Source organism: Dendroctonus ponderosae, unplaced genomic scaffold (assembly GCF_020466585.1).
Source record: "Dendroctonus ponderosae isolate FM_Combo_2020 unplaced genomic scaffold, Dpon_F_20191213v2 Dpon_F_20191213_8, whole genome shotgun sequence".
In the NCBI taxonomy this organism is placed as follows: domain Eukaryota; kingdom Metazoa; phylum Arthropoda; class Insecta; order Coleoptera; family Curculionidae; genus Dendroctonus; species Dendroctonus ponderosae.
In genome coordinates this window covers 5,254,211-5,280,294 of record NW_026019016.1, presented here as the reverse complement: position 1 = coordinate 5,280,294, position 26,084 = coordinate 5,254,211, and the positions used below count along the sequence as shown (strand labels likewise).

Below are 26,084 nucleotides of genomic sequence, written 5' to 3'. Positions count from 1 at the left end.
TTGATTATGCGTTAGAATGCAGTTGTATCAAAAAAAGGTTATGTTTTTTCTCTAACTCAAGATACCTGCTACAGTCTGTGAGATACCAAGCGCAAAACAGTAATTTCGGCCTTTGCGCCTCTTCTCCTTCACTGATGGAAAATATAAACTCACGTTTTATCACAAAACCACTCTTCTTTATCACTCACTTGACAAAACTTGCAAATTTTTGAAAGTGACAGATTAAAAATCCAGTACTGTCAGGATGTGATTTATTCTTGCGTTATGTCAACCAAAAGCGTTAGATTTGAGGTAAACTTGCGGTTTTCACGCCTTAATCTACTTGTGAGATGACCAACGAATTGCCATAACATGTAAGTGTATTCACAACTAAGCCCTAACGTATCTAATCCATTCTATGCAAAGTGTCAGCATTAACAACCCATAAGAGCCTTTGGGGGCCTGCACCGAGCCAGTTGTAGTGGTTTCAGGGGCATTTTCGGTTGTGTCCGGAACTTCGGAAGTTGTACTAGAAGTTCCTGGTGTTGTGGTGGTAGTGGAGGTGCTAACTTCGGTTGTAGTGGATTCGGTTGTAGTAGTTGTAGAACTGTCTGGGGAGGCAGTTGTTGAAGTTGAACTAGTTGCCTCGGGATTTGAAGTGGCTTCCGGAGTGGTAGGAGTAGTGGAGCTTGAGCTTGAAACCGTTGGAGAAGATGTAGTACCATCAGAACCGCCAGTAGTGGTAGTAGAAGTGGAAGTTTCGGGACTTGGAGTGGTTGCTGAAGTTGTCGTACTTTCCGGAGTGGTAGGGGTAGTGGAGCTTGAGCTTGGAACCGTTGGAGAAGATGTAGTCCCATCAGGACCGCCAGTAGTGGTAGTAGAAGTGGAAGTTTCCGGAGTTGGAGTGGTTGTGGAAGATGTTGTGCTATCAGGAGTAGCAGTAGAAGAACTCGTAGTCTCAGGACTCGCAGTACTAGACGTAGATGGTGCATCCGGAGCGGCAAAACTATGGTCATTGCATAGCATGCCAATGCATCCTCCACAATCCAGTTCCACTTCATCTGGCACGTCGTTCAGGTCGGGATTGAGGACAACGGTCTGGACTACTGGACATATAGTTTCGGCGTTATTGAGACAGGTGCGGATCGTGTGGACTTCGTGAGCTGAAAGTGGAATTTGGAGGAGATCAGTGGAACATCTGGCTGCCATTTCGCACTTGATTGATTGGGCGTTAGGCCTCCCGAATGGAACCAATCAATTTTTAAGTCAGGTAAGTACAGTTTTATTGTTAATTTATTGCCATATCAGTGTTGAATTGATCGCTTTTGGGAACCTCCTAACCGTTGATAGATCATTACTGCTAAGTATGCACTTTTCTTAGTTATTGGAAAATGCGCTCAAAAATCCAAGTAAATTGTGCTTCTATCGCTTTAGAGGTTAGGGATCTTTCATAGGGCAAGGTGGCTCAAGACACTGTATTAAAAAATGTTATAATTGTCAACCGTGTACGAATTTAGATCAAAATGAGCAGAAATTTATCCGAATCTTGATCTATCTCGGTGGAAGTTAGGAAATTTGCATTATAGCTCAGAGGAGGAAAAAATAGGCTTTGAAGCGCCTTATCGGAAAGCTCCTAACGATTGACTGGCTGTTTCCACCGGTTTCTGAGATCTAAAGTGCTTTACCCTTGAGCCTTGAGTGTTCACGTTTCTGCTTCTATGGCTTTAGAGGTTAGAAGGTTTGGGAGCTGTGACTAATGAAGCCAATAATTGCGCACGTTCAATCAGTCATTTCATTCCCACTCTTTCTCGTTAAAAAAGTTACTATCACCTTCATGTATTGTTGCGGTGACGCAACCCCAAGTCGTCTCGCTCAATCCTTCCTCTCCTCCAGAGCTGGTCGATAACCGTTCCAGACTGTGGATGAATTTTGCAATCGTGGGACTGTCACCCTCATAGGAAAACTTTGCAGCTGTTGCCGGACAATTCATTATAGTGACATTGGACTCAAAATCTGGATGGGCAACATCGTTACACCAATGCCTGCCAAAGCACCGGTAGCACTGTTGAGCATCAAGAGCCACTAAAGGAAAACTTGTCTTAGCAATGTGCGGTTTTGTCCATCACACGTAAACCCTTACCAAAAGCGGCAAAGAACACACCCAGAGCAAGAAAATGGAACATGTTGCCTCAACTGGCACCCAGATAATGGATGGCTAGCGATAATGGGGCGGCTTTTATTGTTGTTTCATCCTATCGCGTCCATCCATCATGGCTAAATTAATTATCAGCAATTTGCAGCAAATTAATAAAACAACGGATTGAATCTGTCATAATATATCCAGCGCGGGTTATACATCCCCTATAAATAACGTCGCTGATGACTCATTTTCAAGGAGAAGAAAACCCAAATTGAGTAAGGTATTTATTGAAAACAGCTGGATCCTTTATAAGGTTTGCGTTCCTCACTCCCGGACGCATTCTTCGACCAAGCACCTGTTGGCCAAGACCCTTTTGTACCAGCTGTAGCTGCTCTTCGGCGTCCTCCTTCGCTCCTCATCGTCAAAGTCCACATGAACAATGCCCAGTTTTTGCCTGAAAAACCCCCACATCTGAGCTGGAAACCCCGCTTTTATATCCTGAGAGGACTTTACGTGTATCCATTCGTCCACTCGAAGTTATCCAGCAGACTCCACACCGTGTATCCGGTTACATTCACGCCGTCCTCGTAGTAGGCGTCCAAGAGGGCGCTGAGGTATTGCTGTGAATTTGCGCATTATTGTTGTGCCCGCCTCTATGAGGGTAGTTCGACGCTTACGCTCACGTAGTTGATCCGCTGAGTGTCTTCCAAGATGGTCTCTACATCAGCCCAGCCGTTTTCGGTCACCACGATCTCCTCCACTCCATCGTACTCAGTCCAGACGAAGTTGAGCAGGCTTCTGAAGCCCCACGGCACCAGCGATACCCAGTCGATCACTGCCTCCCATTCGGGATCTGAATAGGTGTGAATTCCGATGTCTGAGTAGTAGTTGGGGTCTCCTATGCTCTCGTTCACTTCGTTTTGGTATTGGGCGTAGTACGTGCCATACCTTAGAGAGGGTTTGGGTTTGGGCAGTGCAATTTTTGCCTGGTTGTTTCTTACGTGTTAAGGCAGAAGAAATCCGAAGTGCCTTTGATATACTCAATTTCCTCCGGAGTCAACTGAGGGAGGCGCGATCTAGGGAGGCCCTCGTTCAGACTCCGGTTGCCTACGCGGTCGATCACCACTTGGGGCCAGTTTCCGTTGTAGATAGGATTAGCATACAAGCCCATCTAGAGGATCAACCCCAGTTGGGTTTTACTTCAATTAATATAACCCGTATCGTCTCTTACACTGAAAGCCATTGCTGTTCGCGCGGCTTCTTCGTCTTCCAGTTCGGAGCTGCCCGGTTCAGCCCACGCGCTGTCCAGCACAATGGACACTCTTCCTAAGGGCGGTTTTCCAAGTTATGTGCGTATATGAAACTTGCGAACTTACCATTTTGGGTGGCCCGAAATTCTTCGTCGTATATATGGTAAGCTTTGGCGTGGGCCAGAATGTTGGTGTAAGCACATTGGTAGACCCCGTCCCCGCTGTGGACGTATCCAGGGGCTTTTCCTCCAGTTCCATACCCCTAGGGACAACGACAAGTTTTTCTCTACCAACTCCAGGGCGACTTTGATGAATTGTACGTACTTGAACGCAGGTGGTTTGTGGCTCGTTGATGGTAATCCACGTTTTGACATACCGGCCAAACAGCTGGAAACTGAGTCGGGCAAAGTCGGCGAAATAATCGGCGATTTTGGGGTTCAACCAGCCGCCCATCTCGTGGAACACCACCGGCAGGTCCCAATGGTACAGCGTAACCAATGGTTCGATGTTATTAGCGCGAAGAGTCTGATAAGAAGCCAGTTGCAGTGGTCCTTAACTGAATAGGGTGTGTTTTACCTCAAGAATCTTTGTGTAGTAGTTGACGCCGTTTTGGTTGATATTGTAGACGGTACCATTGGGCAAAATCCTGCTCCAAGACAGCGACAGTCTGTAGTGGTTCACACCCAGTTCCTTCAGCAGTTCAATGTCCTCCCGCCACTTGTGGTAGGAATCACACGCGATGTCCCCGTTGTTCTCGTTCCTTATTTTGTCTGGGTATGTATGGGTGTACCTGTGCGAGGTAGTCGAAAAGTTTAACCGAAGTGCAATGCGTGGTGCAGACAGTCGTCGCCCATTAGAACACAATGCAGAAGCGGGTAAACAAAGGCGTTTCTACGGAAACTCATGCGGTTTAATAACGGGAGTTGTGTTGGGGCTGGACGATCTGCACCAATGGCGCGGGTAATCTTCGGAGTGCTTACCAGTCCCAAAGCTGCTCGCCCTTGCCATCCTCGTTCCAAGCGCCCTCGATCTGGTAGGAGGCAGTGGCTGCGCCGAATTTGAAATTATCCGGAAAATACCTGTTGCTTAGGGCAACGTCCTCGCAGGTGACGCTAATTGGGTTAGATTCGTCAGTTTTTTTAATTAAATGCTATTTTACGCCTAAGCTGAAACCACCATGGAAGAGTCTTACCTTGCAATAAAGGCCACAAAGGCCACAAACTTCCACATGCTGAAGCTTCCAAATGCAGCCGATTAATTCGGGATACTGTCAAGTAAAAGGAAGTACCTACTCCTTTTTATTTAGAATCATCACTTCTTATCAGGTGGCCAGAGTGGCCACTTGAGAGATAAGAGTGAAGAGTGTTATTTTGTAATCACGTAATCAACAATTGAACAACAGGGATTAGTCGCTACTGTCTTAATAACAAGACCCAAAAGATTGTTCTTTTGCATCTGTAAAAGCTTGTAATAAGCAAATAAAATCTACTTTATTTTAATATCAAGCTGTTAAGGTTGAACGGTTCAAAAATGTCTGGCAAAAGGCTCCAGCAGATGAGTCTTTTGAGGGTCGTGTAAAAATCAACAAGTGTTCCGTCGCTGTTAATGACGCGAGCAGAGGAAAGCGTCACTAATCATGACCAGTATTGAATGTGGATTTGAAATTTAGAGAGCCTTTAATAGCACATGAAGCAGCAGAAGACTGAAATCTCCTAAAAACTAGCAAAAGATTCATGCAAGAGCTGGTGTTGAAATCAAGTTTAGTATTTCATCGCTCTTCATGTCCGAGCAGAGAAAATCGTTCACAAATTATGACCTGGATTGAATGTGGATTTGAAATTTAGACAGCCTTTACATGAGAAATCAGGTTGCAAAAGTGCAAAGTTTAATAAAAATCGAGCAAAAGACTGATTCGAGAGCATTTAAAGCAGCATAAAATTTTTTAGTGCGTCTCATCTTTGGCCGCAGAGAAAACCGCTTTGATTACGGCAATCATGCAATCAAGTTGGAACAGGAAACTTGTTCTGGAAAATATTGCCGTGCGAACAGGCACTTTCTAAAAAAGTGTCAACAATAAACAAACTGAAATCGAAGTGCAAAGTAAGAGCGATGATTCATCCAAAGGGCTCTCTAGCAAATGATTATATCATTATGTTCGCTCTGTAGCTCGATGCGTTCGGAATGAGATAAAAACCTAATTATTGTATCAAAAAGGCGAATAAATCTTCAGTTTGTTACGAGCTACGAAGGAAACAGAACGTCGGTCGTTTGTGTCTTACCGGAATATCCAGTGATTTAGTGCGATAGATTATTCTGCCTGTTAACTACATGATTAAAGTGTTCAATTTGGAGTAGATCTTCATTGTGTGCAATGTGTAGTGTGGGCCTTTTGAGGATTAATGGTTAAAAATGCAGAATGGGGCCTCAGCTGAAGTGTGGCACTTAGAATGTATTTGCGGAATTTTTTGCCAGGCTTGATTGGTTCTCCAACACAGTGACAATGTGAACAAATAAAACACTGATAGTAAAATGGCAAATTTATTGATACAAAAATAAGTTAAAAAGTGTGAAAATAAAAAACTTGGTTCATCGCGCGAATTATTCGCTGCAAAACACCATGCCATCATCGTTGGCCGTGTAGGTAACTGAGTCCTTGCGCGGCTCAGCCTGCATTCGGACCTTCATGTGTTCCAGCATCTTATCAATGGCCCTGAGCCGCTTCTCCAAGCTGGTGCTGCTCAGAAATCCCACCTGAGAAACCACAGTGGATTAGTGGAGGATTTGAGTAAAGCGCAGGTAGTACCTGAAGCTGAGCGCTCAGCGGTAGAATGGGGATCAGCCACCAAGTCCAGGACGGGCCGTCAGGGAGAGTGAGCCAATCGGTTTCGATCTGCGGCATTTTTCCGATCAGTCGTTCCACCTCAGAAAGGGCGGCAGGCGACAGCAAGTGGATCCATCGGACGGCGCGCGTGTAGACTTTTCTGTGCAGCGAAACCAGACCGGAAATCCGCTCTGGAGTGGGAGTGATGTCGTAGATGTGCTCCACCTTGGCAGTGTCGTAGCCATCCTGGAAAGCTCAACTTAGGATTTTCGGAACTGGGGCGAATTTCCAGAACAAACCTTCTCATCCCGACTGATCACCTTGAAGCGCCGAATCCCTTGAGTGGACAAGATAATGCGCCCATCCTGCAGACTAATAGCGTCCTTCACCTCCAGAATGGTTCCATATTGCATCAGCTTGGCACCACTGGGGTCCAGGCTGGTCATGGCGAACGTTTTGCTGCGACTTTCTAAACATCGTCGCACCAACAGCCGATAACGGGGCTCATTGACGTAGAGCGGACACGCCACCCCTGGGAATGCATTGGTACACACAAATACTGAAACCTGTTGCAAATGGAAGCAATGAATCCTCAACTGGTCAACAGGTTCGGGGGACTCACATTGTCTGAAGAGTGTTCGTCGCTGCCGCACTGCTGATGGGGGCGCTTTTTGGGAAAAAGGAACTGAGTGGCTTGGTCCAGGACTGCAGTGGTTCCCCGGAAATAGTCCCCGACTGATAATTTGGAGACACATAGAGGGCAGGTCAATCGGTGGTCTAACACCCTCGTCAGACAGTCCCTGGAACAGACAGTTCCAGAGTTAATCAACTTTATGGAAGTTATTTTTAAGTGCAAATACCTGCAAAAGGTGTGGCCACATGGAGTGGTGACTGGATCAGCTAGACACCGTCTACAAAGCAAACACTCCAAATCCTCCTCCGATATGCACTCCCAGCTGTCCCTCAGGGCTTTTTCTGCAGTCACCAAAAAAATCCTTTAGGCCATATAAACACAAGTTGGATGAGACACGATAACATTGTTATCGTCTGTTTATTTATCAGTGCGCTAAATGCGTTGCATAACCGAGTTTTATTTGCTTACCGACAGTCATTTCCAATTCGATCAACATATTATCTAACATTTTGCCGAATGAGTCGCTGTTCCGTTGATTTTCCTTGCGGGTTTTCGCCGGGTGTTTGGTGGGTTTTCGGCGGTAGCTCAGTTTGCGGTAAATCTGTCGTTTTGGGTGGTTCAAGTCGAATATCTGGAAAATATGCCCTCGTAAATTACATGTTTATATAAATATATATATTTTATCTTATTTTTTACTCTGAAAGATTTGAAGGTTTTTTGGGTATTTTCTTGCAGTGTACACACTAGTCACTAAACATTTCTAGGTTCCTGTTTGGGACCAGTGTAGGCCCTTGAAATTTTCACGACCCATAAAAGACACATTAATCTTGAAACCCTCAAAACTGCATTCAAATCGCACCAGATATTGTTGGTCTGAAAATGAAGGTTTTCACACTTTTCACGCAACTACGGGCGCCTCAGTTAAAATTCGCTACTTCAAACCTAGAGCGAGTGGCAACTTCAAACTTTCACAGTCTATGAAAGACACTCGACCCTAAGAAATCGCATATTTTCAGTCAATTCGCTGCAGATGCTGATTTTTGCGTTCAATGTAAATGTTGGTTTAAAAGTGGGCTCTTGGACAAAACTGCAGGTTCTTCATCAAAACTATTACTGGCAATCTACCTGTAAAACAGACTTGAATGTAAAAACCTTGAAGAATTTGTTTCAAATCGCACTAAGTTCTAAGTTTTGCGCTCTTTGTGAACTTTAGCCTAAAAGGGAGCTGTTAGACGCAACTGCAGGCTCCTTGCAAAAAACTCATAGTTTCCAAATCAGTGCAAGCCGCACCCTGAATTTTGCATCTGTAGGAAAGGCCCGATTATACAAAGCCTCAGAGTCTTATTGAAATCGCACAAAATTCTGAGTTTTGCGCTCTTTATGAAATTTAGTCTAAAAGTGAGCTGTGAGTGGGCAGCTCTTCGTTAAAAAATCACAATTTTTAAATTAGTGCAAGCAGCAACTTGAAAATTTCTGCGTCTGTAAAAAGGACGCGAATCTAAAAGCATTCATTCATTCAAATCGCACAAAATTCTGACTTTTCGCTCCTTCTGAACTCTGAGCTAAAACTGAGCGCTTCGATGCAACTGCAGGATCTTATGAAAAACTTCATAATTTGCAATTTAATGCAAGCAGCAACTTGAAATTTCATGCATCTGTAGGAAAGACCCGAATCTAAAATCCCCTAGAATTTCATTTAAATCGCACGAAACTAAGTTTTTCCCTCTTTGTGAACTTCCGTGTAAAAGTGAGCTTGACACCACAACTGCAGGCTTCTTATTAAAAATTGATAATGGCCGATTTATATCAAACAGCAACTTGAAATTTTCTGCGTCTGTAGAAAGGACCCGAATCTAAAAGTTCTCCGAATTTAATTCAAGCCACACGAAGTTCTGAGTTTTCCGCACCTTCTGAACTCTAAGCTAAAACAGCGTTTCGACACAACCGCAGGCTCTTATTTAAAAATTCATAATTTTCAATTTAATGCAAGCAGTAATTTAAAATTTTCTCCGTCTGTAGGAAAGACCCGAATCTAAAATCCCTTAGAATTTCATTTCAATCGCACAAAAGTCTAAGTTTTGCGCGGTTTATAAACTTTAGTCTAAAAGTGAGCTTGCCGACACAACTGCAGGCGTTTTATTAAAAATTTATAATTTTCGATTTAATGGAAGCAGCAACTTGAAAATTTCTGCGCCTATAGAAAATACTTCATTCTAAAAACCTTCAAAGTTTTATTCAAATCACACGCAATTCTCAGCTTTGCGCTCTTTGTGAATTTTGATCTAAATGTGGACTTTTCGACGGAACTACAGGCGCATCGTTAGAAAGTTATAACTTTTGTTATAACTTTTGTATATATGTTTCTTAATTAAACGCAACTAACAACTTCACATTTTCGCAGCCTATACAAGATATTCAAATTCAAAAACCTGCAGAATTGCATTCAAATCGCGCATGTAGTAGCCTTGCCTTGATTTAGGAACCCTTAGCCTACCTGTGATTTTTTCCATTTCGTCGAAATCTTCCTGCTAATGTCCACAGTGTATTGAAATCCTGCGCATCCGGACCTCAACACGTATCTCGGGTGTAGTACCAAAATAACCACCGGTGTGTCTAGAAAAGAAGAAAAAATTTATTAGTTCAAGGCAAGCGAATCATTTTTGAGCGAATGCCCAAAGAAGCATTGAGGACTCCAATCGTTGAAAATTGCTCTCAATTAATCCCCGTCTTTGTTCTGGTCTCTTAGCTGTACAACAATACATAATAAATCGGCGTTATATTCTATGTATTACACAATTATTCACTGGTACAAACATGTAGTACATGTACTTGCCTCGGGATTATGTAAGTCCATTGTTAAGGCATACGCAAAACCCGTAATAGTCGACTCGGGCTTATATCAGAGCAACCTCGTTTGTTTGATTATGTAATAGATTGAAAATGTAACACAATATCAAGTGATTAATAATTTGATCATTACATGATTCGGGCCTTTCTTAGAAAAGCGTATAGAATACGTGGTAGGTACTTAAGTCAGACAGGCAGGAATACTATTATCAATGCAAAACGAGACAGTTGAAGAACTTGAAGAACGAGATGTTTTTTGGGATTTTTTCAATGCTTCTAGCAGTAAACTGCAATTCTACTGCTGGTCTAACTGTTTCATTGTTTACCGTTGATTCTGCCTGCGGAATGTTTCGCAGCATTTACTGCCAACTATAACGGAATTATTGCCTTAATCAACATTCATTATTACTTAACGGGATTGAAAAAATGTTGCACTGTGTTGCAATACACTCGATTTTATGCATACATTTCGCTGCCCACCGTCCAACCGAATTGCCGTCGTTTTTTTTCGCTCACTGGTTTGCAGACCAAAACAATCGTTGTTAAATAATTGTTTGAACAAATCGGCTCGAGTTCGGGGGGACAACAACCAACAAAAAAAAACAACGAAATAAACCAAAACCGTTGCAAATGCCTATCAATAAATAAATACACGTGGAAAAAGAAGGCAAACCTCATTGCAAAACGAGCACAAGGACTGAGTTGAAAGTAGTACCGATTTATAATATTTTCATAATAATTGTCGGTGCGACTATTTAATTCAATTAAACCATTTTGTGCAATGATTTTCGATTTCGGTTTCAAATGTTATCCCATACGCGCCGATATTGCTCAAATGCTGCATTCGAATGGAACGTTTTCGCGCTTTGGCAAGGTCTTCGTTAAAAATTCATATCTTTTAACCCAGACAGAGCAGCGACTTGAAATTTGCACAGTCCCTAGAAGATACACGGTTCTCAGAATTTTGCGTTTTTTATTCAATTCGCTGTTCAGCCTGATTTTTCGGATCGGTTCAAATATTGGTCCAAAAATTAAGGTTTTAACGCAACTGCACGCTCTTTTATAAAAATTCCTAACTTTCAATGAAACAGCTAACAACTTGAAATTTACGGAGTCTATAGGATTTACATGAGTCTCCAAATCTGGCAAAACTAATTTAATTTGTAATAAAAGCTGAGTTTTTTGCCTTTTGCGAATGTTGGTCCAAAAATGAAATTTATAACTTCGAATCTGGAACAGGTATTGACTTGAAATTTAAGTAGTCTCTAGAAGACACATGAATCTCAAACTCTGGCGAATTTCATTTTATTTGCAAAAAATCCCAATGTCATTAAATTTGCAACAAATCCTGATTTTTTCGCCCTTTTTAAATATTGGTCCAAAAATAAACGCTTTTACGAAACTGCACGCTCACCAATAAAAATTTTTAACTTCCAATCTGGAACAGGTATTGACTTAAAATTATCGTAGTCTCTAGAAGACACATGAATATAAAACTCTGCCGAATTTTATTTCATTTGCAAAAAATCCTGATTTTTTCGCCCTTTGTAAATATCGTTCGAAAAATGAACGCTTTTACGCAACTGCTCGTCAATAAAAATTTCTAACTTCCAATCTGGAACAGGTATTGACTTGAAATTTACGTAGTCTCTAGAAGACGCATGAATCTCAAACTCCGGCGAATTTCATTTTATTTGCAAAAAATCCCTTGAAAATTKTTGACCCTTTGCATATGTTGGTCTAAAAATGAAGCTTYTACGCAACTGCACGCTCGCCAATMAAAATTCCCCACTTCCAATCCAGAACAAGTAGCAACTTGAAATTTCYACAGTCCGTAGACGACACTCGAATACAAAAAGCCTGAGAATTTCATTCACAGCGGGTAATTTTTGCGAGATTTATGAAAAATTAAAAAAATGATTTATTAGTACCCCCCAAAAAACTGCTAATTTATTGTGTAGCCGAATGAATMYAAGTCCTGCAGATGCTATTATCATTAAGCCTGTCTAAATAGCCAATGTTGGTTTATTTTTAAATCGATTTCACTTTGTCGACAGAGAAAGTTCGCTCTTGACATTGAACTCTACCTTGATTTCAAAGTGGTTTATTTTCGGTTTTCAGACTAATCAAACCGTTTGTTTTTGTTGTGCGGATATTTTCAGATGAGGAATTCGAAAAAGTCCAACTGATTGCTATTTATAAGCGGGCGGGGATTATTTTTGGTACAAGTTCAACGGTACGTAGCTTAGCTGGCTAATGGAGCTCAAGAATGCCAATTAACAACAGGATCTCACCAGTATTATTCAGCTTATTCCTTTCCGTCCATTTTTCGATCAGACCCTGAACCAAAACGTTCACCCTGAACTGTTCTTCTTCCACATCTTGGGAACATTTCCTGCATTTCTCCGGCATTTTATCCAGACATGACATGCATAGAGTGTGGCCGCACTTAACAGTCACAGGTTGTCTCAAAATGTTACCGCACACAATGCACAGGAATAAGTTCAATTCTTTGTTGCTGATGGCACTTAGAATAGTCGTCTGGACACTATTCACTCGCTTCTTGGTACTTTCTGGAATTTTTTTCAATTGGCGCCCACAGTCCATCATGGTATTGTCCTTTTTGGTTGGATGGTCCATGGTGCAGATCCTGCAAGGACAAGAGGTTCTTTTTAGAGCTAGAATTGCTGAGCAGAGAAAATTCTTGTCTTACGCTACGTAAAAATTCGTATCTTCTCTTCTACAGCAGGTAGCAACTTGAAATTTTGACAATCTCTAGAAGACAATTGACTCTCTTGAAGACTGAGAATCCTGATAATTTTGTATCAATCGCGACAAATGCTGATTTTTGCTCGGTTTATAAATGTTGGTTTAAAGATGAGCAATTGTAGGCTCTCCAATAAAAAATCGTAACTTCGAATACGGAACAAGTAGCGACTTGAAATTTGCACAAAATACAGTAGAGGCATGAATCTCAGAATATGAAAAATTTCATTCAATTTGCGACAAATTTTGCGTTTTTGTGCCCTTTGTGAAGATTGATCCAAAAATGAACGTTTTGCGCATCTGCAGGCTCTCCAACAAAAAATCCTAACTTCCAATCTAAAAGAAGCAGCGACTTGAATCTTTCACAAAATATAGAAGACACATCAGTCTCAGAACGTGAAAAATTTCATTCAATTTGCGACAAATTTGCATATTTGTGCCCTTTGTGAAGATTGATCCAAAAATGAACGTTTACGCATCTGCAGGCTCTCCAACAAAAATTTCCAGCTTCCAATCTAACAAAAGCAGCGACTTGAAAATTTCTCAATCTTTGGAGCACGCATGGGTCTCCAAATTTTCCTAATTTTATTCAATTTGCAGAAAGTCCTAATTTTTGCGCCCTTTGTAAATGGTGGTCCAAAAATTTCAGTTTTTGCAAAAAGTCTGCAGGGAGAGTGCAATGCAGAAATGCAGACTCTCCAATAAAAATTTCTAACTTGCAATCTAGGGCAAGTAGTGACTTGAAATTAGCACGGTCTATAAAAGACACATGAATCTCATAATGTGGAAAATTCCATTCAATTTACGGCAATTTTTGAGTTTTGAGCCCTTTGTAAAGACTGATGAAAAAATGGACGTTTTTCGCATCTGCACACTCTGCAACAAAAGTTCCTAACTTCCCATCTAAAATAAGCAGCGACTTGAAATTTACACAATCTTTAGAACACGCATGGATCTACAAATTTTCCGTAATTTATTCAATTTGCAGGAAGTTCTGCTTTTTGAGCCCTCTGTAAATATTGGTTCAAAACTGAACACTTTTACGCAACTGCCCATAAACATTCTAACTTTTAATCTAGAACTGGTAGCAACTTGAAATTTACCATAGTCCATAAAAGATACATAGATTTCGTAATCTGGAAAATTTTATTTTATTCAGTTTTGCGCCCTTTGTAAAGACTGATCCAAAAATTAACGTTTTTACGCATCTGCAGACTCTCCAACAAAAATTCAGAACTTCCGATCCAGATCAAGTAGCGACTTGAAATTTCCACAAACCATAGCAAACACACTCATCAACAATATGCCTAATTTTATTCAATTCGCAGAAAATGCTGCTTTTTGAGATTTTTGTAAATGTTGGTCCAAAAATGAACGTTTTCACGCAAGCGCAGACTGTTCCATAAAATTTTCTGATTTTCGATTTAGAACAAGAAGCGAATTAAAATTTGCACAATCTATAGAAGACACATGAATCTGAAAATTTGGAGTTTCATTCAATTTGCATTAAATCCTGATTTTTAACAAATTTTGTAAACATTGATCGCAATAACGCGTTTAATGGTCGATCGTATAGCATGACAATCAACAAGTTCAATAAAGTGATTCAATTCCCAGGCGATTTAACTAGTATATTCCTTGTACAAAACACTCATTAATCATGTTACTCATCGACTATTCCAAGTGCACAAAACAGTGAGGAGAATCTTGGATTTCGCGTGAATGGGGTTAATTGCGTAAGGGCTTTGCAGGGAACGAAAATAAGGCATGTGAGGATGCAAATTGGCCTTCTACATCCTCCTATAGGTGCCCAAATCCCTTTCACTGCATTCACAGTGGATTCAAGGATCGCTTCTCGTACACAAGACGTAATGTTTACGTAATTCTAGACGGGATCAAATCGAAAATGGGAGTAAACTTACACTCACAGTGAGTTCAGCGCCAATCTAAATGCCGTTCAGGTGCACAATGAGAAAACCGTATCCAAAATCACTGTATCCACATGGAAAACTCCATTAAATAACCACTATTTACTGTATTGTTATGTAAACTATTACGTCACCGTTTGCAAGCACATGTAACACAAGACGTCGGATCGGGCGTCCGTGCTGAGCGTCGCGGCACTTGTCGAGAACTGTGGATTTGAGACGCCAATCGTGGGGGGAAAACTCGATTAAAACTCACGGTACAGACTAGTCGCTAGTGGCATCTATGATCGTTGTGAAAAACTGGCGGATAACTGTTATGAAACGCGATGATAAGTAGCGATGCCGACGCCTGCAGAATTTCACATCAACTGTGAAACTTGGATTGATTAACAAAACTGAGAAGTTTCAGTTCAATCGGTTCTATAAATATGCCTCTATCGGAATTAGATTGCGATAGAGGCGATCTAAAATCATTTTGAGCACGATTTTGATCAATCTCTGTCGGTTCGGCGCTTTGGTGGTTGACTACTTACAAATGCGCTCTTTGTGATGCAAAAAGTGGTTAAAAAACGGTGAAGCCTACACACAATATTTGAGAAAATTGCATCTTATTTGACTTTGACATGTCACAAATGATAGCACTTTATTCAGATATATGTAGCTGGGTTGCTATAGGAACAGTTTTTCATTTCACGCTCATTGTACAGGGTGTTTTCACTAGGACCCACCGCGACTGATATACTAGGACCTGACCGCGGCAAATTTTAATTAGACAAATTGCCCAGAATACCAGTCACCGAGGGCAAGCGATCTAAATTATCTTAGGTATTATAAGTAGGTAACAACTTGCTTATTTTAAATGTTTAAACGTTTCGGTACTGAGGGACACCCTGTACAGTGCGCTATGGAATCAGATGTTGTTCCTATAGCAACCCAGCTGGATACATCCAAATAAATTTGACACATCGAAGGCTATATATAATTTGTGAAACGTCAGATCCAATTAAGATGGAAATTAGCGCTATTTCCGCAAATGTTGAATGTGTTAAGTGATATCAATTGCCGGCCTTGGGGGAAAATTGTAAATTTTTGCGTTTTCAACATGGCATTTGTAAACAGTCAACCCCCCAAAACCCAGCAAACCTACAGGGACTGATCAAAATCGTGCTCAAAAAGAAAATCGCAATCTAATTCGGATTGGTAGAGTCAATCGAGCCTATTGCAAGTAAGTACCCAACAGGCATTTACGAAATCCATATTATTCGCAATATTGTATAGCGACCAGGTCGACGAATTACAGAGTTACGTTTTTGGCTTAGGTAACAACGAATTTAACGTAAGTGCACCGAATGGGCCTGTCGTAACGCCATGGCTGTTACATAACCGACTTTTATAGTTCATGGTCAAATCGAAGTATACCTTTAGTTGTGTTCTTAATTCTATTTTTGAATTGAAATGTAAAAACAGTGACGGGTTACGTCATGGTATAGTGGTGCGTGTTGCGAGAAGGCCTAGAAGCGCAATTAACGACTCTTCTTTCACAACGTTCATCAATAGACGTTAACGAAGAACATTGGGTTTTGCTGCGATCGATTCTATATTAAGCCCTTTTTCCCTTTAGGTTTAGTTTAGTTTTAATTTTCAGCTCCGCACTGTCTCTAAGCGCTTTCCTAACGTACAGGAGGCGTCGCTTGAATACCTCCCTCCAAGAGCTGTCAATTGCCAGCAGTTTCTCCTCCTTGGAGGGTTGCCTTCCAAACTTTTTCATAAACATCAGTTTCCACACGTGTTCATGGTTGCACAGCTGAAATTCTTCAACTATAGCGGCATTCCAGCAACAGCCTTTCATCCTTCCTACCTCACATATAATTTTCGAGCAGCACATCAAGCGCAGAATGTCTTCAATGCGTAGAAACCCAAGAATATGCAAAAAAAGCTTGGGGGGCAGGTTTTCCAATTTGCGCCGATTTTGCGCCAATCCCAGCACATAGTCAAAAACTGCCTCTCCGAAAATGCGCCGAATTTCATCCTGGCTGACTTTGTCATCCCGGAAGTCCTCAAGACTGCAGTGTCGCTGTTTGGGCATTGTATGGGGACCGTAACTGACTTTCCAGATGTTCAAATTGATCTTAAGCAAACATCCTTCGATCAGCATTTAGAATTCGTTTAAGCGAAAAGGTTGAATGTGGCCAACGAAATCGCCTTTAACACTTACAAACGATCCGGTTATTGTTAATCCATAATAGTCCCTACTAGGGGCGTTAGCGCGTGCATATAACTGTAAATTGCCCTCATTTGCCTTCATTGTTTTGGGTTCTTGGTCAGTTTCATTGGGTAACATGCTGGCACCCAAAAATTAAAATTTGACTTTGAAGGTTTTCACCTTCAATTGGAAGGTGTTTTTGTCATTTTTTTATACCAGACCGAATCGTTTAGTGAAATTCAGAAGTTGCTGATTTTCATAATTTTTCAAAAATTGACGTCTAATTTTATTTGCGCCACTGTATAATGTTACATGCGAGTTTCGTTACGTAGCCATGGCAACACAAACAATTACCTTCATTAATTGCAACATACTCCAGACGTAAATAATAGCGCTTCAATCTATAGGGTGTCCCTAAATAAACGCAATAAAATGGGCTTGAGATTTTTCAACTGATTAACGAAAACGAAGGAAGTGTTTGTTTAGAGTAGAGCATACGCCTGTCGTGAAGATTAAAAGTGTGATTTTGTCGGAACTTTTATATACGTTGTACCACATTTTGCCATTTTTCTCGAAAACGGTAGGTTTAACAAAACAATTCCTCGCAAATTGATAGGTGGCAATTGATTGGTAAAAAAATCTCGCAATTGATAGGCTTTTATCAGGATGGCAGCTCCAAAAAAAATTCCGGGTGCTTTTGAAGTTTTCTGTCTTTAAAGTCACGGAAGCCACAAAAGGTGACTAAATTCTCTCATAACGGCTCGGAGAAATGCTTGAACATAAGCTGCTCTTAGAGACAAACATCCTGTAAATGTGCATGTTAAACTTCGACAGCTTTCACAATTTTTTCCCCTAAATGAAACCTCAAACTCAGATTAAAATAGCTTTTATTTCGTAACTGTTAATAATGCAGGAACGACATGGCACTAATCTACAAACGGTTTACCTAAGAGATCACATAAAAAAACATTAACACAAATTTCAAAAGGAATTAAAATAGACGCCTAATTTTATTTGCGCCACTGTGTATTGTTACTAGCGAGAGCAGCGAATTTCGTAGTACAACAAGTAGTAGTCAAGGCAACAGCAAAGAGTAGCCATGGAAACACAAACAATCCCATTCATAATTGCAAGATACTCCAGACAAACCTAAATACTAGCGCTTCAATCTATAGAGTGTCTCTAAATAAAGTCACAACTAATTTTCAACTGATTAATGAAAACTATTGAGAAAGTGTTAGAGCAAGCGCCAGCCACATAATCTAGGATTTTGTAGGAACTTTTATATGCATTGTACCGCATTCTGCCTTTTTTCGTCAAAACGGTAGCTTCATCATAAAAATATCAAAACAAATAAACATCTCAATTGAATAGGCGCTCCGAAAAAAATCCCACTGAGTTTGAAGTTTTCTGTCTTTAAATCAAAGGAGCCACAATTAAAAGGTATAGAGGAATGAACATATAAACTGCGGTCAGAGACAAACACCCTGTAAATGTGCATCGACAGCTACCACAATATATTACGCTAAATGAACCCTCAAACTCAGATTAAAATAGCGTTTATTTCGTAACAATTAATAATGCAGGTACCACATGGCAGTAATCTATAAACAGTTTACCTAAGAGATAACACATATATCAAACTGAACACATTGATCTACAGGCTGAATGGCCAATAGACAGCAGTTTTATTAGACTGCTCCCTTATCACTGTCACAATTTCGGCCCTCAGCACTTTCAAAGCAATTATAGTTGTTTATTTGGAATCGGAAGTATTGTATAGTCCACTAGACTGGTGGGACGCCACTGTAACAGAAATCGGTGCCGACACTGGTGCTGTATTGGAACCCGTGCCAGGTAGAACAGGAATGGGAGCCGTGGTACTGCTCACTGTTCCCGAGCTGTTTTGCGGGTACTGCTGAACCTGGAAACCAATGAACCAGCGCTCAGACACAACTTGAGATTGTGTCGTTGCCACCCACCGTGTTGATCGAGTTCTGGTTCTGTTGGTTTTGCAAAAGCCCCAGCCGGGCCATCAACAGCTGCTCAGAAACCCTTCTGAGCTCCTGCTGCTGCTGCTCGATGATGGCTTGCAGCTCAGCTTGTTTGCGCTGCAAATTCACTTGGAGCTGGTTTGGTGCCGGGGTAATTACCACATTCTCCACCTAAGTTGATGTGTGATTATTGGAAGAATTGGAGAAGGCCGGACGAAGTTTACCGATAAAGGAGACAGTAGAACCGGCTGTGGCTGATAACTGGTTGCGACTGGTTGCAAAGCCGCAAATTGGGAAGGGTCCAGATACTGAGTCTGGTTCTGAAGCTGAGCGGCGGCTAGATGGAGAGGCTGCGCCTGCCGGGGAATGTCTTCCGGCTGATGAGGCGAAGAGAGCATTGAGCCAACCGCCTTCGGACTCGCTCCGGCCTTCTAAACCATCAACAGGTTTAGGCTTAGAAGCAGGTTTTCTGAGTGTGCTCAACTTACCGCCGATTTTTCCATTATGGCCGATTGTCTGGAAGCAGGAGAATCCGCTGACATAGACGTGCACTTCGAGTCCGGGCCCTTGGAGCTGTCGCCGCCTCTCCAAGCACTGGAAGAAGAGTCCTGCGCCTCCTCACTAGGAGACGGCATGCCCTGACTGCGTCGACTCTGCTTGATCACATCCAGGTAACTGCAAAGCAAGGTTTCGAAAACTGGCGTTCGTTCCCGCATCAGCGGTGGTACCTGACGACTCGATGGGTGCAAACCACGAACTCCGGCTTGGAGTTCCATTGGTGGTAGGTGATGTAGAAGCGGGTTTGCAGCCAGATCCATTGCTGGCCCTTAGTGAGGAAGCGGTAGTAGCAAGAGGTGCCCTCTCCCTTTTGCATTAGGGACTCATGGCAGTTTATCACGCTGTCTAGGTCGTCGACGTGATAGTACTCGTATCCAGAGGTCCCGAGAAGCTCAAAGGGCAGATAACTGAAGACGAGGTTTTAGTGAAAGGATCTTAACAAAGGAGGGGCGTGGTTACCCGATTATGGGCGGTGCCCGATGGTCCAAAAATAGGAATTTCCACTCCAGACTGTGCCTGGAAGTGAACTCCGTCCGGCTGGAGTCCACTAGAGGAATTTCCTTGATGAGTAGAGGAGTTTGCAGCTTCCCAGTGCCAACAAATAGCATTCTGCTGGCAAATTGAGTGAAGTGTGATGATTGGTTCAATTGATTCGTACTCTTACCCATTATCCAGGTTACTTGCAACGGTTTCTTGTACGACATCTTCATCTGATCCTATCAGGGAAATTGCGCACAGATCAGCAAGCATGCCAAGTAGTGTTTATGGAAAAGGACTTACTGAAATAGCCGACAAAGTTCACTAGTTCGCAGTGGGTTCTGTCGGCGTCCGGTCCAGCTCGCTTCAAATGACAGGAAAAGGAAACGGGATTTTCATCGTCAGCGGAATTGGACAAAATACCGTAGAGCCCATTCTGGTCCTCTTCGCACACCACATCCAGGATGGACATCTTCAGAATATCCTTCTGGAATTCGAAGGGAAAGTGAAGAGTCGGTGTCGCCTCGAGTCTCAATGACACGACCATACAATTATGCAACCTTCAAGCATGTGGAACGCACACCTTTTAACGGTTTATTTTATGCAGTTTTATGCCGTATCCTTTAATCGCCCATGATACAGGTTGTGAAGAAGCGTGCAATGCGTGCTTGGTGGAGGTTTCTTCGAAAATTAATTCACCGAAAAGCGGGCCAGATTTCACTTTAAAACTCTAGAAAGTTCTGGAAAACATTGGTAGCTGTTGAAGCGAGTCTTGCTGGCGCCCTAACGCCTGCCTTAGTCGCGCAGGAATTTTTTCAAAAATTCATTGTGCAATAGCTAGGCTAAGTCGAGCAGTGCTTCGTTTTCTATGCTCTGGGAGTGTAACTTTTCCAAGAAATCTGGCGAATATTGGCAGCCTTCTGATGCAACACTTGACACGCAAACCATTACATTTTTCAGCTACGCAAATGTTTCTCAAAACTTAATTTTGCGAAAGCTGGAGTTGACCGAAAAGCGCTTGCCAAGCTTTATTTTTTGGAAAAAATCTGGGGACAATCGGTGTGTGTGAAGCAACTTTGGTATGAGTTCCAACTCCTTTTTCAGTTGTGTAAGTTGCTTTTCAAAACGTAATTTTGCGCAAAGTACGCTAAATCGAAAAGCGCTAGCAACTCCTTTGAGTAGGCAAATCTTCATAGTTAGTACGTTGAAAATTTGAGTTTTCCAGAAAAATTTGGGAACCATTTTCATCATTTTGAAGCAACATTTGTTTGGTGTAGTAAAAGTAGGTAAGATTGAAAGATGCTTGCAACTTCATTTAAAAGGCACAACTTCACTCTAAAACTCTGAATATCAAAATCTGTACTGAATTACTTACCGGCAAATAACCCAATAAGGAGGTGATGCTTTCGGAAGAGTAGTGAATTTGCCCAGAGGTGGAGAAAACGATGATAAAGCCATCCGCAGCTTCGAGTACCAAATGGGTGAATTCTTCGTTGGTCAAAAAGGTCGGTTTCCAGTCCTCCTGGATTTCGTTGATTCGGGATCGGGCGGCAATTTCTTCAGTGTAAAACACTTGTTCTTAACTCATTCGTTTGATTGAGTCACTGACTTACCGTTGTGGTTCTTCAAGAAAGAAATCGTTGACTTCAGCACGGTGGATTTATCCATTTTCCGGCTACTGGTCGACACCATGGAGCTCAGTTCGTTCACCAGAAGGTTGAACTGATCGCGGCGCTTTTTTTCGCTTAGATTCCGGGATTTTCTTCATAAAAGGCACGATTAATTAAAGTTCGGATTTTTATTGGGGTTTTACCTTTTGGAGTCTTTGTCGTCCGAGTCATCGTCCATAATATCACTAGAACAATAGACTACCATCATTACCCAGCCACTGATAATTATTGCCTAAATATTTAAGGAGAGTGTTTCATGGCTTTTGAGCGCACACTGTATGTATGAGAAAGAGTTCGCTGACGGAATCCAATTACTTAGAAGAAGTAAATCTGCGGCTAACGGTAAACAACGGGTTGTTGTCATGTTTTACCTTGAAAGCCAAAGTTTAAGTACCTGAATGTTATTGAATAATGCAAGCAGTGGCACTCGTTTGATAATAATTAAATAATAAATTAATAATCAGTTGAACAGTTATGGGAACAGTAATACCAAGCGGCGTTTTTTTGCATACAATTTTTTCATTTTCCCTGGTACTGTTATATACAGGGTCAAATCAAGAGGCCATTTTTTGATTTTCGGAAAAACTTACTCAGATCGTCGTTCGCAGTGGTGCTTCTTATAAATCGGCATGTTGGGTTTCATCGTATTTTGGCTTCAGTTTGTGTTTCCACCACATGTAGGACTCAAATTGGGGATACATATTAATGAGCAGCGCTGCCCAAAAGCCCCCTGTTCCGCACAGATTTCCGCATTACATTATAACGCGGAAATGACGCGATTTTCTCACTAACGCAAATGGATGCGATTTTCTTTTAAAGTCCCGTGCTCTGTGCTTAGAGAAGCCTGAAAAATGACCAATTAGTGACGCCAGTAAAAGCGCAGATGGTTTCACTTTTCTATTTCCCTACACTTGGGTTGATTTGATGGAACAATGGCTCGCCTCGCACAAACGCGCACAATTCACTTGTTCAACTATCCGGAAAAATCGCACATGCTTTGTCTACTGCTATTATAAGCTCTTGTTTGGATTTTTTTGGACTTTGGGCAATTAGTAGCGGCCGATTCAAAGGCGAACTGTTGCTAGTAAAAGTGTTGCTTCCATGTAGCGGCCAAGAGCAGGGGAATATTGTGAAAACCTGCCCGATTTACCGTAACCGTTCAAAATTTTCGTTACTGAAAAACTAGGTTTTCCAACACTTTCGAGAAAACAACAAAAATGTTTTGCAACCGCAGTAAAAACGATGCGCGATTAACTCAAACAAGCCCCTGGCCACTGAAACATAGCTGCAATAAATGCACGCTTGCCTGTAATAAGAACGGAAAAATTTTCTCTTAAAGGCCACTAAATAGCCGCCGATCAAATAACCCCAGCTTCCACTGGCGCGACATTGAAATAGCGCGCGCGCCCGCTATTTGCGACTTTATCAGCACATAATCAATCATTTCGTAATAGATCTGCCCCGATCAATGAAAGGAATAGCAAAGTCGGCCTCTGAGGGGAGGAAATTGAGTGGGCAAATTCGCTTTGGGAGAGCGATTAATATGCACAGGAAATAGCAGGGAATTCACGTCCGTCATTAGAGACGGAAATGAAATTGTTTCAGCCGGACTGGGACATTTTTCAAGTTTTAAAACACGTTGAAAGAGCCAACACAAAGCGGGACTATCACAATTAATAATCTATCACTTCTTCTTCATTTTGGCCATTTTTCAAAACCCTGTCTCTAACTAAACACCTACCATTGTTCATTCAACTAAGCTCTGGAACTTTACTTTTCAAGTCACGCAATGATGGAATCCTGATTCTTAATAGCGCCTTAACATCAAACGCCCTTTTACATTAATATTCGTTTAATAAAAAAATCAGCCCTTAAAACATACAAACATAAAATAGCAATTTTACAATTCAACCCCCAAGAAGGTTCACAAAAACTAGCCCTCAGAAACGGACAAGGTCAGCGCAGTCACAATGGGGTCCAACTGGGTCTCCAACGCCAAAATCTGGCCGGTGTTGCACTTCTGATTGGCCACACAGGTGATGATTAAGGGCAATTTGTTCATTTGCACCACCTGGTACTGCGAGTACATGCAAATCATAGTGTTCGTTTTGCCCAGGCCCAATTTGCTACCCTGATCGATCGCTATGCAAAACGTGGATATGAAGCTGGGTTTCACTGCCGGCTCCGGGGCTTTATCGGTGTGCACCTAGCAGGAGAGGGTTGATTAGTGCCCAAAGGGGTTGGCCCATGTTTACCTTGAGCAGAGGCACCCCATCTCTATCCGTGAACATTATGCAGTAAAGACCGTCGATTTTGGTCAGGATTTCCTGCAAGCTGTTCTTGATCTCCTCAACCATTGCTCGCGAAATGCCTCAAAACTTTCCAAAGCCAAATAAACAAAAAACTAGGTTTGTTTATGGTAAAAAAATACTACAAATTGAGGTTAACCACAGATCATCTCTGTCATTTGTGAGGTTAATTACTGACTTTGCTTGAAGAAAAATCTGTTCTTAACCGTCAATTTCCTAGCTGATTAGTAGTTCTAACCTCACTACCATTGGTCTGACATGTTTTGATTCAGTTAAATCTATGCGTTAAATTTACAATGTTTATAATACAGGAAGACCTCCAAACTGCTGATAGGTTTAAGCTGGTGACCTCCGCTTTGGATCGGCTGGTTGTTATTGACGCTCAAGCCAATTCCCAATGCATTGACCTGCCAAAGCTCCCGGCTGCAGAGCAGGATGATAAAGTGGGTCAAATCAAGGTACGAGGGGCTTTTGGGGCCTAATAGGCCAATGGTCTAATGTGGGGATTTTCACTTTTCAGCCAACTGAAGCCGTAATCAACCGGATCACCTGCATGGAGTCTTCCAGAGATCAGCAGTACATAGCAGTGACCACTGAAAGCAAGCAGTTGGTGGTCTTTGGGGCCCATTTCGGCGTGGTGAAGAACCTGATTTTGGCGCGAGCGCCTAGCAAGGTGCGTAGTAGCACCTCTTTTTGGATTTTCCAGCCCCTGCTTCGGTTCTAGGTGTGCTTTACGCCAACCAACGATGTATTAGTGGCCGATAGGACTGGGGATGTTTACCTGTATAAAATAGCAGACGAAAGTAATCAGCCGCAGTTGCTACTGGGACATTTAAGTGTGATTCTGGACATGTTGGTAACAACCTGCGGCCAGTACGTGATAACTTGCGACCGAGACGAGAAGATCCGCGTGTCCCGTTATCCGAACTCGTATAACATTGCCACTTTCTGCTTGGGGCATACGGAGTTTGTTACTTCCCTGGCTTTGCTAACTAATCCCAACGTCCTCCTGTCGGCTTCGGGGGATGGGACTGTTCGGATGTGGCACTACTCGGAGGGCAAACAAGTGAGTATTGCCCGGAATTAATAGATTTGGTTTGCATTGGTTGAATGTTTCCGCAGATTAGCATAATAAACACGGCTGGTTTGGTGGATGGGCTCACTATGGAAAAGTTCGGCAGCCAAATGGATCTGGAAAAAGTGGACGTAACTGCCCTCCCAGTAACCAGCATGAAAGTGAGCGAACAAAACGGACTGGTAACTCTAGCTATTTCCTTATACAGTATTCCCAAACTGTATCTATACAGCATTAAGACGCCCAGTTTAGAACATTCGCTTAAGCATACTGTGGATTTGTATGCCAACATTGTCTCTTATTGGCTAACAAGTCGGCTCTATGTGCTCTCAGATAAGTTTGAGGTATATCAAGTTGACGCTGATACTCTTAGGGCAGTGGACGCGAAAACTACCCAAAATAGACTAGTTGAGTATAAAGCGGCCTTTGTAAGTAACGACTGCGACGTTACAGCGTGGTATAAAAGGAAGTTTGATAACGTTCAGGAATACATGGAGCGAAAAAAGCTGAGGCTGGAGTCGAAATAAAACGGGAGTTTTATTTTTTCCAGAGAGTTACTCTACACTAAAGCGCAACAAACTGAGTCCCCCGCACATCCTTTTTTCCCTATGGTTAGGCTTTGAGGGCATTTTTCTGAGCAGGTGTTATGGAGCTGGAAGCAGTTGAGCTCTTGGGCCTTCACTGTAACATTTCGATTCAGCACAGCGCGGGAAATGTTGCAAATTTACTTACCATTGGAGCAACAAACTGCTCCAAGGGATTTTTGCGCGCCGCAAAGCGACTCCCATTCTCCGCCTAGCTCTCCAGGGCACTCGTTCTTTAACAGGCAAAAGCCTTTCTTCGCAGCGCAAGGCTCTTCGCGATAAAAATTCGATTCTGCGACATTATTTATGAGAGTATGGGGAAAATTGACTTAATTGTTAAAATAACTATTAATAAAACACTTATTAGTTGCTTACCTATATCCGCAAGACAGCTATAGAATAGTAGACTAATGGCGATAATAAACCCTCTCATTTTCACAATTCTTGCGTCAATTCTGGGCTATTTTGCTGAGTTTATATATTGTATTTCGGTTTATCTGTGGCTTATGAATATTGAAATGCGATTGACTTGCAAAAGGTTACGCCTGATAATAGCAGCTGCAATTAAACTATCTTCAAATAGATAATATGATTGCTTCTTTAGAAAGTTATGAATAGTTATGATGTGAGGAAATGTCCTTAATCTAAGTTCGGCGTTAACAGGGCTATTAATATTTATGTAGCTGATTTATTATATGAGCAAACGACTATATTTACAGTTTTATTTATTTACATAACTTTGTCCTGATTGTGAGTGGTTTTTTCATGAGGGCATTTTTACAGTTAAACGTATTTTGGAATTACGTGTTTACTTGTTGAGCCTTCTATCCGACGTTGTCAAGTCAGACG

The 26,084-nt window shown here is 41.9% G+C and overlaps 8 protein-coding genes and 1 long non-coding RNA gene across 12 annotated transcripts; 2 read left to right on the top strand and 7 right to left on the bottom strand.

Moving 5' to 3' along the window:
* Nucleotides 1-236: 236 nt before the first annotated feature.
* Nucleotides 237-2,325, bottom strand: LOC109534391 (cell wall integrity and stress response component 4). Its single transcript, XM_019900058.2, has 3 exons — nt 2,120-2,325; nt 1,810-2,061; nt 237-1,142 (listed from the first exon to the last, which is right to left on the bottom strand). The coding sequence occupies exons 1-3, from the start codon at nt 2,160-2,162 to the stop codon at nt 370-372; spliced, it is 1,068 nt and encodes a 355-aa protein (XP_019755617.2). The 5' UTR covers nt 2,163-2,325; the 3' UTR covers nt 237-369.
* A 65-nt stretch (nt 2,326-2,390) lies between these two features.
* LOC125505421 (myrosinase 1-like) lies at nt 2,391-4,663 on the bottom strand. Its single transcript, XM_048669192.1, has 10 exons — nt 4,562-4,663; nt 4,350-4,481; nt 3,946-4,159; nt 3,694-3,894; nt 3,496-3,631; nt 3,351-3,445; nt 3,121-3,290; nt 2,797-3,067; nt 2,633-2,739; nt 2,391-2,573 (listed from the first exon to the last, which is right to left on the bottom strand). Exons 1-10 carry the CDS (start codon nt 4,597-4,599, stop codon nt 2,444-2,446), a joined length of 1,494 nt encoding a protein of 497 aa, XP_048525149.1. The 5' UTR covers nt 4,600-4,663; the 3' UTR covers nt 2,391-2,443.
* A 1,228-nt stretch (nt 4,664-5,891) lies between these two features.
* On the bottom strand, nt 5,892-15,005 carry LOC125505419 (LON peptidase N-terminal domain and RING finger protein 1-like). Of its 3 annotated transcripts, none has more exons than XM_048669189.1 (9): nt 14,360-15,005; nt 11,966-12,321; nt 9,319-9,437; nt 7,293-7,455; nt 7,051-7,165; nt 6,813-6,990; nt 6,490-6,756; nt 6,173-6,436; nt 5,892-6,120 (listed from the first exon to the last, which is right to left on the bottom strand). In XM_048669189.1, the coding sequence occupies exons 2-9, from the start codon at nt 12,309-12,311 to the stop codon at nt 5,968-5,970; spliced, it is 1,605 nt and encodes a 534-aa protein (XP_048525146.1). In that variant the 5' UTR covers nt 12,312-12,321; nt 14,360-15,005; the 3' UTR covers nt 5,892-5,967. The 3 variants fall into 3 exon arrangements, with proteins under 3 accessions (XP_048525146.1, XP_048525147.1, XP_048525148.1); XM_048669190.1 differs by having other exon boundaries at nt 14,366-15,005; XM_048669191.1 differs by lacking the exon at nt 14,360-15,005 and adding an exon at nt 12,385-12,988.
* Nucleotides 15,006-15,338: 333 nt separating this feature from the next.
* LOC125505430 lies at nt 15,339-15,936 on the top strand. The gene is made up of 2 exons (XR_007282161.1): nt 15,339-15,590; nt 15,685-15,936. It is a non-coding gene; the product is annotated as an uncharacterized LOC125505430 (long non-coding RNA).
* Nucleotides 15,937-15,943: 7 nt separating this feature from the next.
* LOC109534328 (F-box only protein 36) lies at nt 15,944-16,831 on the bottom strand. Its single transcript, XM_019899958.2, has 3 exons — nt 16,581-16,831; nt 16,224-16,493; nt 15,944-16,169 (listed from the first exon to the last, which is right to left on the bottom strand). The coding sequence occupies exons 1-3, from the start codon at nt 16,704-16,706 to the stop codon at nt 15,966-15,968; spliced, it is 600 nt and encodes a 199-aa protein (XP_019755517.1). The 5' UTR covers nt 16,707-16,831; the 3' UTR covers nt 15,944-15,965.
* A 1,280-nt stretch (nt 16,832-18,111) lies between these two features.
* LOC109534325 (circadian locomoter output cycles protein kaput) lies at nt 18,112-22,485 on the bottom strand. 2 transcript variants are annotated; one of them, XM_019899953.2, is made up of 12 exons: nt 21,858-22,485; nt 21,411-21,452; nt 21,211-21,359; nt 20,973-21,154; nt 19,901-20,084; nt 19,785-19,836; nt 19,580-19,732; nt 19,291-19,527; nt 19,051-19,237; nt 18,787-18,993; nt 18,551-18,733; nt 18,112-18,492 (listed from the first exon to the last, which is right to left on the bottom strand). In XM_019899953.2, exons 1-12 carry the CDS (start codon nt 21,908-21,910, stop codon nt 18,325-18,327), a joined length of 1,797 nt encoding a protein of 598 aa, XP_019755512.1. In that variant the 5' UTR covers nt 21,911-22,485; the 3' UTR covers nt 18,112-18,324. The 2 variants fall into 2 exon arrangements, with proteins under 2 accessions (XP_019755512.1, XP_019755513.1); XM_019899954.2 differs by having other exon boundaries at nt 19,580-19,729.
* Nucleotides 22,486-23,101: 616 nt separating this feature from the next.
* Nucleotides 23,102-23,739, bottom strand: LOC109534329 (ragulator complex protein LAMTOR3-A). The gene is made up of 2 exons (XM_019899959.2): nt 23,523-23,739; nt 23,102-23,473 (listed from the first exon to the last, which is right to left on the bottom strand). The coding sequence occupies exons 1-2, from the start codon at nt 23,622-23,624 to the stop codon at nt 23,201-23,203; spliced, it is 375 nt and encodes a 124-aa protein (XP_019755518.1). The 5' UTR covers nt 23,625-23,739; the 3' UTR covers nt 23,102-23,200.
* A 41-nt stretch (nt 23,740-23,780) lies between these two features.
* LOC125505424 (tRNA (guanine-N(7)-)-methyltransferase non-catalytic subunit wuho-like) lies at nt 23,781-25,195 on the top strand. The gene is made up of 4 exons (XM_048669198.1): nt 23,781-24,034; nt 24,097-24,249; nt 24,301-24,642; nt 24,699-25,195. Exons 1-4 carry the CDS (start codon nt 23,873-23,875, stop codon nt 25,176-25,178), a joined length of 1,137 nt encoding a protein of 378 aa, XP_048525155.1. The 5' UTR covers nt 23,781-23,872; the 3' UTR covers nt 25,179-25,195.
* On the bottom strand, nt 25,170-26,079 carry LOC109534330. The gene is made up of 3 exons (XM_019899960.2): nt 25,611-26,079; nt 25,384-25,527; nt 25,170-25,332 (listed from the first exon to the last, which is right to left on the bottom strand). Exons 1-3 carry the CDS (start codon nt 25,666-25,668, stop codon nt 25,211-25,213), a joined length of 324 nt encoding a protein of 107 aa, XP_019755519.1. The 5' UTR covers nt 25,669-26,079; the 3' UTR covers nt 25,170-25,210.
* Between the last annotated feature and the right edge of the window lie 5 nt (nt 26,080-26,084).